The 10,607-nt window shown below is 40.3% G+C and overlaps 2 protein-coding genes across 2 annotated transcripts; one reads left to right on the top strand and one right to left on the bottom strand.

Moving 5' to 3' along the window:
* Positions 1-2,143: 2,143 nt before the first annotated feature.
* Positions 2,144-4,147, top strand: LOC137962793 (B2 protein-like). The gene is made up of 5 exons (XM_068809865.1): positions 2,144-3,011; positions 3,203-3,303; positions 3,473-3,556; positions 3,667-3,777; positions 3,859-4,147. The coding sequence occupies exons 1-5, from the start codon at positions 2,465-2,467 to the stop codon at positions 3,955-3,957; spliced, it is 942 nt and encodes a 313-aa protein (XP_068665966.1). The 5' UTR covers positions 2,144-2,464; the 3' UTR covers positions 3,958-4,147.
* LOC137962792 (soluble starch synthase 1, chloroplastic/amyloplastic-like) lies at positions 4,123-10,296 on the bottom strand. The gene is made up of 16 exons (XM_068809864.1): positions 9,966-10,296; positions 8,796-9,151; positions 7,944-8,021; positions 7,726-7,850; positions 6,780-6,861; positions 6,460-6,633; positions 6,316-6,397; positions 6,132-6,223; positions 5,981-6,043; positions 5,793-5,882; positions 5,574-5,698; positions 5,384-5,492; positions 5,214-5,269; positions 4,825-4,864; positions 4,498-4,665; positions 4,123-4,392 (listed from the first exon to the last, which is right to left on the bottom strand). Exons 1-15 carry the CDS (start codon positions 10,228-10,230, stop codon positions 4,507-4,509), a joined length of 1,896 nt encoding a protein of 631 aa, XP_068665965.1. The 5' UTR covers positions 10,231-10,296; the 3' UTR covers positions 4,123-4,392; positions 4,498-4,506.
* Between the last annotated feature and the right edge of the window lie 311 nt (positions 10,297-10,607).

Below are 10,607 nucleotides of genomic sequence, written 5' to 3'. Positions count from 1 at the left end.
ACCTGGGTCGACACTCGCTGAACCAGACTCGCCAATAATAAAAAACGAAGCTCGTTACTTCTCTCTTTGCAGAAAGCGGTTCGTCTCGTTCGCAACAACACACACGTGCTGTTATCCCGCTGTCCGCCAAAAGAAAAGAGGTCGCTGGGTGGGCCAGTGAAAGAGGAGGCCCACACAGCGACAAGTGGTTAGTTCCACATAGCAGGGGCAGAGGACAAGTGGGCTCCAGATTTAATAAGGTCACATGGAAGAACATGTGGGCTCCCTCCTGCTTTCACAAACCAGTTCATCGAGCAGAATCCTTACGAACCAGTCGGTTCTTATCTCGTCACCTTCGATTTATGGCTTACAGACAAGTTTTTAAAAGAGTGAAGGGATTGCCAGCTGCAATCAAATCGTACTCCAAAACTTTAATTAACTATCAACAAACATAACCATATCCATTTCGCCTCAAGCACCGTCCATCTGCGATCGCATGAACCAGTAAAAAAGCTTGATTGATCAACAGGTGTGACCAAGCAGAGACGTTCTTCGTGAGCGTCGAGCGATGGGTCCTCTGCTGGGTTTCGTTCCTGAGGTAAATAAAAGAGAAACGTGGTGACGAGCCCTTTATGATCTGTTTCTGTCGAATGTCACAGTTCTCCTCCAACATAATAAAACCTGAGGAAACAGAATCGCTGTACGATTCGATACCCAGTAGGGTAAACGTTTAGCTTGTCCGCCAAAGCCGATAAGAAAGATTAATAAAGGAACCGGTCTGAAGGCTTCGTCTTTCAATGCAGCTCTGAGCAATATCCAATAATTGATAAATCGATCATGGAGATGATGAACGGAGCTCTTCTTTTTTTCTTTTCTTGTGGCCTTAATAGCGTGTAAAGCAGGGGGCGGTTGCTGAAAAAGGCATGGGTCCTGCTGTTAATTGAGATGTGATATCTGAAATGATATTTCATGCACGGATTGACGCTGCGGGGTTTGGTATCCTCTCGCTTTCAGAGCTACAATCCAAAGATGATATTCTTCGGTTGCAAATGATTTTCCCTGAAGATGAAAAACAGATCAATTATAAATATAAAAATGATTTTTATGGCACTCCCTCCCTGGTAGTTAACTTTTGTTTATAAATGTTATTAAATGCCATTTGAACATTTGCATGAATGAGAAGATAATAGGCTTTGCATGATAATGTATCCAGCTATCAATCAAAGCTGTTTAAATCCATTCCTTCCATTTATTAATCATCTTTTTTAATCATCCTCACAACCAGTACAAACATCAAACAAAGTTTGATTAAACCATATAGAAAGCTTTAATGGTCTCATCCTCCATTCTGCAAGAGCACATAAAAATCATAAATAGGAAACCAGTTACTGGATATGATCATGACTGATTAACTAGAAAACGAACCATTTCACTAAATAAACTCTACTCGGTTGGGTTGTCTGTGGGTAGTTGCCATTTTTATATTTAATTAGGTGGTTTAAATTGAAATAAAGGTTTAGTTCCAGCCAAAAAATGGCTGCTGTCACCTAATGTAGAATATTTTTTTTTTAGGGTTTCTCCTTCCTCTTTCTTCTTTGACACTTTCCGTTGTTGGACCGTATGTGTCAATCCAGAAATTGAACCCTTGAATTGATCATTACTACACTGCAACCATCCCAGGGTACCCTACTGGCCATGTTCATTTATACCTCGCCCAGTCAATTAACCCTACCTAACTTGGAACTTCAGCAAAATGGGTTTTTTTATAACCTAGCCCGGTTGAAACGAGTCAAATCACTGAACTCAGACACTAATAAGGCTTCTACAATTTCAAAGTTTAATTGTTGATTTACGTTGGGCCTATTTAAATGATACATTTAGGCCCATCTTTGATAAAGAAACCGAGTTGCGATCAACATCCAGCCAAGTCACCGTTGTATCAAATGAAATGCCACACGTACGTCCACCGCGCATGACTTTTACACGTGTGACCACATCCTCCATACATGGAGCAAGTTCCCGGTGCCACGTTTCCAACAACTACTCAATTAAGCGGGGGGAGGTTCCCTTAGCGAAGAAGCAAGAGGATTTACCGGACCTTCTAGAAAGCCTTCCTTGACCACTCTCTCTCTAGCACGCGTAGGCTGTGACGTTACACGTCGTCTCCTCTTCCCCCTCTTTCTCTCTCTGAAATCTTCTTTCGATTTTTTCTTCCCAAACCCGTCGTTTTCTACTATTGCAGGAACGCGGCTTCCTTCAGTCTCCGTTCCCACTACCCGCATTTCTTTCAATCTCTGCGCCATCCCAACTTCTCTCTCCACTTTGACAAATCTACACGTTTTCCTCTTCTTCCTCGAAATTTCCTACTACTTTCTGCCCCCTCCATATAAACGGCTCTGTGCTCTGCTTTACCTGTCTATAGCTGGAAAAGAAAATCCAATCGGTAATTCTAAGACTTGTTCGGAAGTAGCAGCAGCTTTAGAAGATGGAAAATCAGCAGTTTTGGCAATTCAGCGATCAGCTCCGGCTGCAATCGACAAATTTCGCGAATCTCTCGATCGACGACAGTATCTGGAGTGCGAGGCGTCCGGAGGCTAACCTCTCGATCAATGATAGTATCTGGTCTAGCAAACGGCCGGAGGAAAGGCGGAACTTCGACAGCCGAGTGGACGGTGGGAAGGTGCTTCCAAAACAGAAAGCTTCAGACTTCAATTCGTTTAACGAGGGCTGGAAGAACAACAGCGGGATTCTTCAGAAGAATAACAACGGAATATCAAACAAGGAGGTTTCTTCCAAGATCTTCAGCAAGAAAAGCCATAGCAACAATGTTAATATCAACCATCTCAAAGAGGCTAGTGAGACGAATGGCAAGAAGAACTACAACAGTACGAAGAACAGTAACAATAGCGTAGATAAGAGGTTTAAAACGCTTCCGCCGTCGGAATCTCTGCCGAGGAATGAAGCTATTGGGGGTTATATCTTTGTCTGCAACAACGACACCATGGAAGAGAATCTTAGAAGGCAATTATTTGGTATGTTATTTTTCTAGTTCTCTTATATTACACGATTCCATCCTTCTATTAGATTGTCAAACCCACCCTCGAAGAAGAATTCGTCTAATCAAGTTTATTCTTTACTTCAAGTCTCGATTAACCAGTGATTTTCCCTTTGATTATTGTTTATTAATCTTATTTATGTCTTGTTTTTGTTTGGGTTCATCTAGGTTTGCCTCCACGATACAGGGATTCTGTTCGAGCAATCACGCCCGGCTTGCCTCTGTTCCTCTACAACTACTCTACCCACCAGCTTCATGGAATTTTTGAGGTGTGTGTCTATAATTACTTAAAAAACTCGATCCAACTTCATCGCCTTTGAATCCGTTCTCTGTTGGTGACGGTCCAGATCCTCGGACGGCCAGTTATAATTATAGTAAGAAATATTTATGGATCTAATTATTTCACACTAGCGCTAAACTATGTCAATCTCTGTGCAGGCTGCAAGCTTCGGTGGTACCAATATAGATCCGACGGCTTGGGAGGACAAAAAATGCCCTGGCGAGTCTCGTTTCCCTGCACAGGTATGTTAATTGCATTTTTTTCTTATTTTAGAGATAAGATTTTACGAAATGAATCTTTCTTAGATTTGTATCGCTCTCAAGTGTGTTGATCCTTTCTCTGTTTGGGTCAGGTCGGAGTAGTAACAAGGAAAATTTGCGGCCCTTTGGAGGAAGATGCCTTTAGGCCTATCCTTCACCACTACGACGGCCCCAAGTTTCGCCTTGAACTCAGTGTTCCGGAGGTAATTTTTTCATTATTATTAAAATATAGAATTATTCCCTCCCGTCTCCCCTTCCTAATGCGCGGTTCGGTTGATTTTCAGGCACTGGCTCTTTTGGATATATTTGCTGAGAGCGGCGAGCAATGGAGTGTTGACTCCTCGGCAGCAATTTTCACAGGAAAACATGGGGGAATATACTAGGCATACACAGAAGGTTTTTTTTTTATGGTATCGTATCTGAGCACGCGGAGATGTTTTGTACAGTCCGTTGTTTACTACCGTGTCTGTGGAGGCGACAAAGCGCGCCTTTCTTTTCAGAGACATTTTATGTCTATGTCATTTATATATATACGTGGCATGTATAATAAAAATCATATATAGATAGTCAGAATGACTGAGTCGAGTGTATGAGGTTATCAATAATATATATAAAAAAAAAAAATGAATTTTGTGACAATATCCGAGACTCTGCCTTGCCTGTAAAGTGCCATTTACTGGTCGCACTCGCAAGCCGGACTTTCTGGTTGGTGGGGCGGCTATCGGTAATTGTTAAACATCGACGAAGTCCATCGGTGAGCTTTCAGGCAGTTGGGTGATGGTCCACCTCGAAATACAAAGCGTCTACGCCAACACCCTCTGAAAATTTTAACCATAGAGGAGGATCATCATTGAAAAGAAATATTTCGGCTCCTAAAAAATCTCTCTTGTGGTAAAGGAATAGGAAGGAATCAATGTTACAACCTCTGTTGCCTACTTAACATAAGTTGGATCAAGTGAAGCCCAAGAAAAGACTTGCTCGTATTGAGCGGCAGCATTCTCCCACGAACAATCTCTTAGCATGCCTCTTCTCATCAGTCCTTCCCATGAACTCTTGTGAACTTCGTATGTCTTAATCGCATTACGCAATGCCTGTAAATTGGAACATCTGATTAAAAAAAGAACAATCGATCGCATTGAGTACCCTGATTCATCTTTTTAAATTCTTATACTCGACAATCTTTTCGGTGAGTTGAACAACATTTCCATGGATGGCATCATAGTAGTCGGAAGAAAGTTGGTTGTACTTACTCCCAACATAGTCTCCTTGGTTAAGGGTGAGAAAGCCCACCTGGGAAGCAATCCAGAACAATGCAACTAAAATTAGACTTTGAACTTTTATGTTTTTTCAGATAATCACCATGACAACCGCATAAATAACACGAAATTGCAGTGAGAGACATGTGATGCCAAACTTGGGTGAGACAGATCAAGACCTTGCATCAGAAGGCCCACAACGCTACTGAACCAGTCCTAATCCAAGTATTTTAACAATTCTAAAAGCAAATGACTAGATCAAGTTCGAGAATAGGTCAGATTATGAGCATATTAATATTTGTTTTTTGTAGAGCTTAAAAAATGGACCCTCAAATAGTCATACGAATTGCCAAACCAAGTAGTCTTAAGACCAGAGAAGTTACCCAGTACCCTGGCCTCTGCCTTCATCAGCGAATGGGTCAAAATTCTCCACTGTATCCTGTTAAGTAGAAAAGGAGAGAGAAAATATTGCAAGATCAAAAAAATATTGCATGTCCCAAAACTTAAAAGAGTAGTAGATGATGTTGCAGAATTTCATCAAACACTTCCTCACCTTAAGGCCACCTGTAGAATGCACAACTGGGACAGCCCCGTACCGCATTGCATATAATTGATTTAATCCACAGGGTTCAAAACGTGAAGGCATCAATAAAATATCACATCTGCATTTTTTAATGAACAGTATAACTCAAACTAGCTGAACTGCTGAATGCAATATTCAGTAAGTAAGACAAGAGACTCACCCTGCAGTAATTCTGTGAGAAATAGCAATATTGAACCCTACCCACCCACGGAACTTGTCCTTATAAGTTGTTTCTGCGACTCTCATCCAGTTCTCTATATCAGGATCCCCAGAGCCAAGCATGACCTGAAGGAGGCCGTGGACAATGAACTTTTAATTTTATTACACTGATCGTTGAAACAAGTGAAAGAGAATGAGAGTGGCAGAGAGAAGGATTTACAAATTGGACATCATCTTGCATGAGCTCTGGTAGTGCTGACCAAATCAAGTCAGTACCTTTTTGGTAGTCCAATCTTCCAATAAATGCAATCTACGAAGTATAACGTTCAATTCCAAAGACAGAGGGATTAATATATGAAAAAAAAAAAAAAAAAACCATCCAAGAAAGCTTGCATGCTTTTATCTCACCACTGGACAATCAGGATTTACGGCTAAACCCAATTCTACCTGTAGAGCAGTCTTACATTTGACCTGCACTTTGCAACTATTTGAACTCAGCAAAGTAGTTTCCATCACAAGTCTAAAACATCTCTTTCAAGGATTCAGGAGTCAAAGCCACCTTCCCAGCTAGATCATCATAAGAGTAATGGAATGGAATATGTTTGTCTGAAGATGGATCCCATTCTTCAACATCCATGCCATTTGTAATACCTGGTGACAGCAAATACGTTTTATTTTTATTTTTTAGTACTACATATTTTTCTAGAAGCCAGATAATGGATTTACTCTTGAGAGTCATCTACCATTTAAGACACTCTTCCTACTACTCAGCAGTTCATCGAGTCCAAATCCACCTTCAGGTGTTGTTATTTCCCATGAATAAGCCTGCAACATAAATAGTTTAAATGCAGGAAAAGCCAAGAAATTAAGGTTTTAATACTTCTTACCTGACTAACTGTTAGTATTCTATCAGCCGTTACAATTGCACCTTTCAGAGCATTAACTGCTTCACCTCTGTCAAGGGCATGTCTCCTGGCCCATGTGGGAAATACCCATTCCAGCACTCCATACCACTGTGGTGGTAATCCCAGATTCCCATAAGTTGTTGCAGTCTCCACACCCTCGAAAAAATGGAAGTTCAATTGAACTCATCATAATCGTAGGTACTCGTATAGAATTATCTAAATACTGGAAAAATAAAAATTGACCTGACCATAGTTGCATTAACGATATATAAGACAAATCTTTAAATCTTCTGAGAGCATACTTGATGTGCAAGGTTATGTATAATGAGAATGCTGCGGGCATCTTGATAAACACAATGGGGACGATATTTAGCTGCCAAAAGGCTGAAGAGAAAAATTAATATAAGGATCAATCAATAGAATATTGTTGATAAAAATATTCAAAAAGCAACTTGATCAAAGCAGAACGAAAAGTATCAAACAACAGAAAGTAAGCATCAAATCAATACATAACCCTTTCAAATCAGTACTTGTTCAAAGACCCTTTCAAAAATTTAAATCATCAAATCAATACATGTAAGCATGCATAATAAAAATAACGCTACACTAGAGTGATTCCCATCATTACTCAGTATACTGAGACAGCTGGCCACAACTAATAATTTCACATCCACTTAGATGATTTCTGGGATTATCTTATCATTAGCCTTTTTTTGTTTCCAATTAAATCTTTTTATCAAATGTTAGACCAACCCCACATGTTTATCTAATTTGAATGAACACATTCCTCCTCTCTCTGCACTATGTTTGTTATCTATGCTATCCTACCAGGATATGTGAAAAAAGTCAGAAGTCCTCAAATCAAACTACATCATGTCAAGAAGCCAAGGTCAGAAAAAAATGCATTTTTAAGACACTGAACTAGTAAGAATTAGATATGACTAGCAGTATCACCAAAGGAACAAACAATCAAGTAAAAGAACTTGTTATTGTTCATAAAACTATTGTACACCATCTAGTGGGACCTTCTGAGAATATTCAATTTCAGCAGATTTGGGATCATGTCATGACTCCAAATTACCAAACATGAGCTACATCCCATAGGCGACTGGGTTATCCACAGGTTTCAGTATCAAACTATTTCTAACCAGTTACCAAACAACTATATTTGAATGCGGACAGTCACACAATTACTGAAATGAAATGAGCATGCACAGGAAACGAGAAGCAACAGAGTTAGGACCATACACTGGTACTAGTCCTGCATGCCAGTCATTAGCAAGGAACAAACACTTCTGGCCATAGGTAAACCCACCCAATGAGAGTACCAGTGGAGCCTCACATGCCGCATGGCAGAGTAGTGTGTACCGAAACTGTAAATCAAAAGAGACTCTACAAAGTGGCAAACATTTGCTTTAAAGAGCAACCAGCTCAACTTTAAATACTTTGAATTAAAACCTCCAAACCTGATTATCTCCAAAAGCACCATAATTGTCACCATATGGACTTCCAGGTCTGTGATAAGAAGGATGGTCAACAAATACCTGAACAGTAAAAACTAAAATATCAATGCCAATTTCAGGCAAAACTATGACAGAAGAAACAGAAAAGGAAAAAATTGGCAAAGTTCAACAATTTAGTGAACAACATTCACAGATTAGTCAGGGTTTACATCATTGATTTCCAAAGATATGAAAAACACTTTCAAACACATCTACCGGCCAACTTAATATCTAATTTAAGCCTGATTTAGCACATCAGTCATAGACAAATAGCTATACCAAGTAAACCGTAGGAATACTCCTGTGATGAAGATCAGTTCATGAATGCTGTATGTGGTGATCTTTGTTTGTTAATGCTTGTTCACACGGATGTGGCTGCCATCTAAGCAACTCAAACATACAGCTGAAGAATGTCAAGGTCAACATGGTCTCTCAATCCGAAAGAGGAGGGGAGGAAGAAAAAGAGGGTAATGGTCCAAAAAATGAGGTATTTGGATTACTTGAAACCAGTGGAATAGTGAGTAGTTCCCAAATCATTAAATCACCATCTAGTCATACAAAATGGGCCTTCAGAATTACTGCTTCTCTCTTTAAAATTGACAAAAATATATCAGACCCCCCACTTACATGCCATTTTAGAATTAATGGGATAGCTGCTTCCTCTCTTTAAAATTTAACGGATAGCATAATAGGTGAAACTTTTTGTAGAAAGTGAATGGTAATATCAGCCTTCAACCATAAGAACATGTTGCTTAGGTATATCAGATGTGCACATCCATAACCAAACAGTAAGACACAAAGGGAGAACCAGCATACCCAATCAACACCAGCTCTATACAGATGGAAGAATGCAACTTCCTGCTCTCCTCCAAAGCAAAAAACCTTGATGCGGCATCCAAGATCAGATGCACCTTCAAAAACCTCATCTGTGATCCCATTCAAATATCTTGGAGAAACCACCATAACTCGATGTCCACGAGCAGCTAAAGCAATGGGCAAAGAGCCACATACATCTCCCAAGCCACCAGTTTTTGAATATGGGGCAGCCTCAGCAGTGACAGAAACTATGTTATGTGTCACTCGTGTTGACATCTCCTGCTCTTCAACATTTGTAGATTCTTCCTCTCCATCTGTAATTGGATGAGTAGTAGAATCAACTAACTCAGCTTTCCCTGCATTTGTCATAAGAGCAAACATTTATATCAGTATGATGTTACTTCTGAAACTATTGTGGACATAGGATCCAAAGCAACGGTTCAAACAATGTAGATAACTTTGGGCAGGATAAAATAGAGGCAAAATCTTCAAAAATTAATCTGCCTTATCGAAGCCAGGCTTCTCTACCTAGTAGCAGTTACATGTCTTTAACTAAAGACGTTGACGGAATAAGCCAAGCAAAAAATTAGAAAGCACCAATTGGTGTTCAACAAGCGCTAATTGGTGCAAAAAATGATCTCATTCATAAATTGGTCTGGAACATCATAAGAACTGATTTGGAACTATCTCGAGTAAAAGTGATATAGATCCCTCAAGCGGCTATTTATTGAACCCATCCAATACTCAGATAAAGCAGCTGCAACATTGCAAGTTTGAATCTTGTGCTGCAGGAGTTTCTTCTGTTAGAGAGTATAAGCAGTGCTCGAGAGTATAAGCAGCCCGATTAAACTACAGGATACCGTCATCATGGGTCGGAAGTTTCGAACTGCTACGATAATTCTACAGATCAGTTATGAATCACCCGTAAATCACACAGCTCATTCGAAGTACATAATCACGACGCACTAGATCAACTATCTTATCTAAGTCAGATAAAGGTCTAAGCTGTAGACAGCAAAAGACGAAGCCTGTAGGTGCAGAGACCAAATCAATCAAGGTGGATCAGGAGTCACCAACGTACAGAAGAATAACGAGACAAATAGTTCATAAATGCATATTACATGTCAATTTCCTAAATCCCGTAAAAGGGAAAACAACAGAGAAAGGTACCATTTTTAGAAGTCTGCTGATAATCAACAAGGGAATCACGAACCAAAATCTTCTGCAAATCTTTTTCTTCAACACCGGAACTCCTCTCGCGTTCAGTCCGACCCTTGGCACATCTCAGCGCCAGGAGACCTTCGCCGTTGTCCCTTTTCGTGTGAATACCAACAAACGCAAACCGTCTACTCGTCGTTACTCTGATCACCGCATTCGAAGGCAAGTCGGAAGAGAGACAAGCGACTCTGCCTCGAGCGATCTGCAGAGCCTCCATGACAGCGTACGAAACGAAGAAAGACGAGATTCTCAATTCAATTCAGAAACAAATGTGGGAAGAGAGGCAACGAAGAGGAGACAGACTTTTTTCCAAGCTCGTATCTGCTGCGAGCTTTTCTTGGCGAAAAGTGAACCGCTGCCGTGAAGCCGTTTGAGGAGGGCAAAAGATCAGCATCAAAATCTGCGTGGCTCATTTTAAAAGTGCCACGTGTAAAGACTATGTTCGCTTTGCAGCTGCGAATGGAGACTGATAAAACTACTTCAAACGGAAAAAGCCCTCCCATTTTCAACAAGAGACCTCAGGAGCAAACTCGAGACTGGGAAGACGACAGAGACGACGCCTTTATTTATTTTTCTGAAATCTAAATAACGGAA

Source organism: Aristolochia californica, unplaced genomic scaffold (genome assembly GCF_029961685.1).
Source record: "Aristolochia californica isolate CCGP_79_NKW_82.1479 unplaced genomic scaffold, dmAriCali1.0.hap1 SCAF_4, whole genome shotgun sequence".
NCBI classification, from domain to species: Eukaryota; Viridiplantae; Streptophyta; class Magnoliopsida; order Piperales; family Aristolochiaceae; genus Aristolochia; species Aristolochia californica.
The sequence above is the reverse complement of the archived record's forward strand: the minus strand, read 5'-3'. Positions and strand labels throughout refer to the sequence as shown.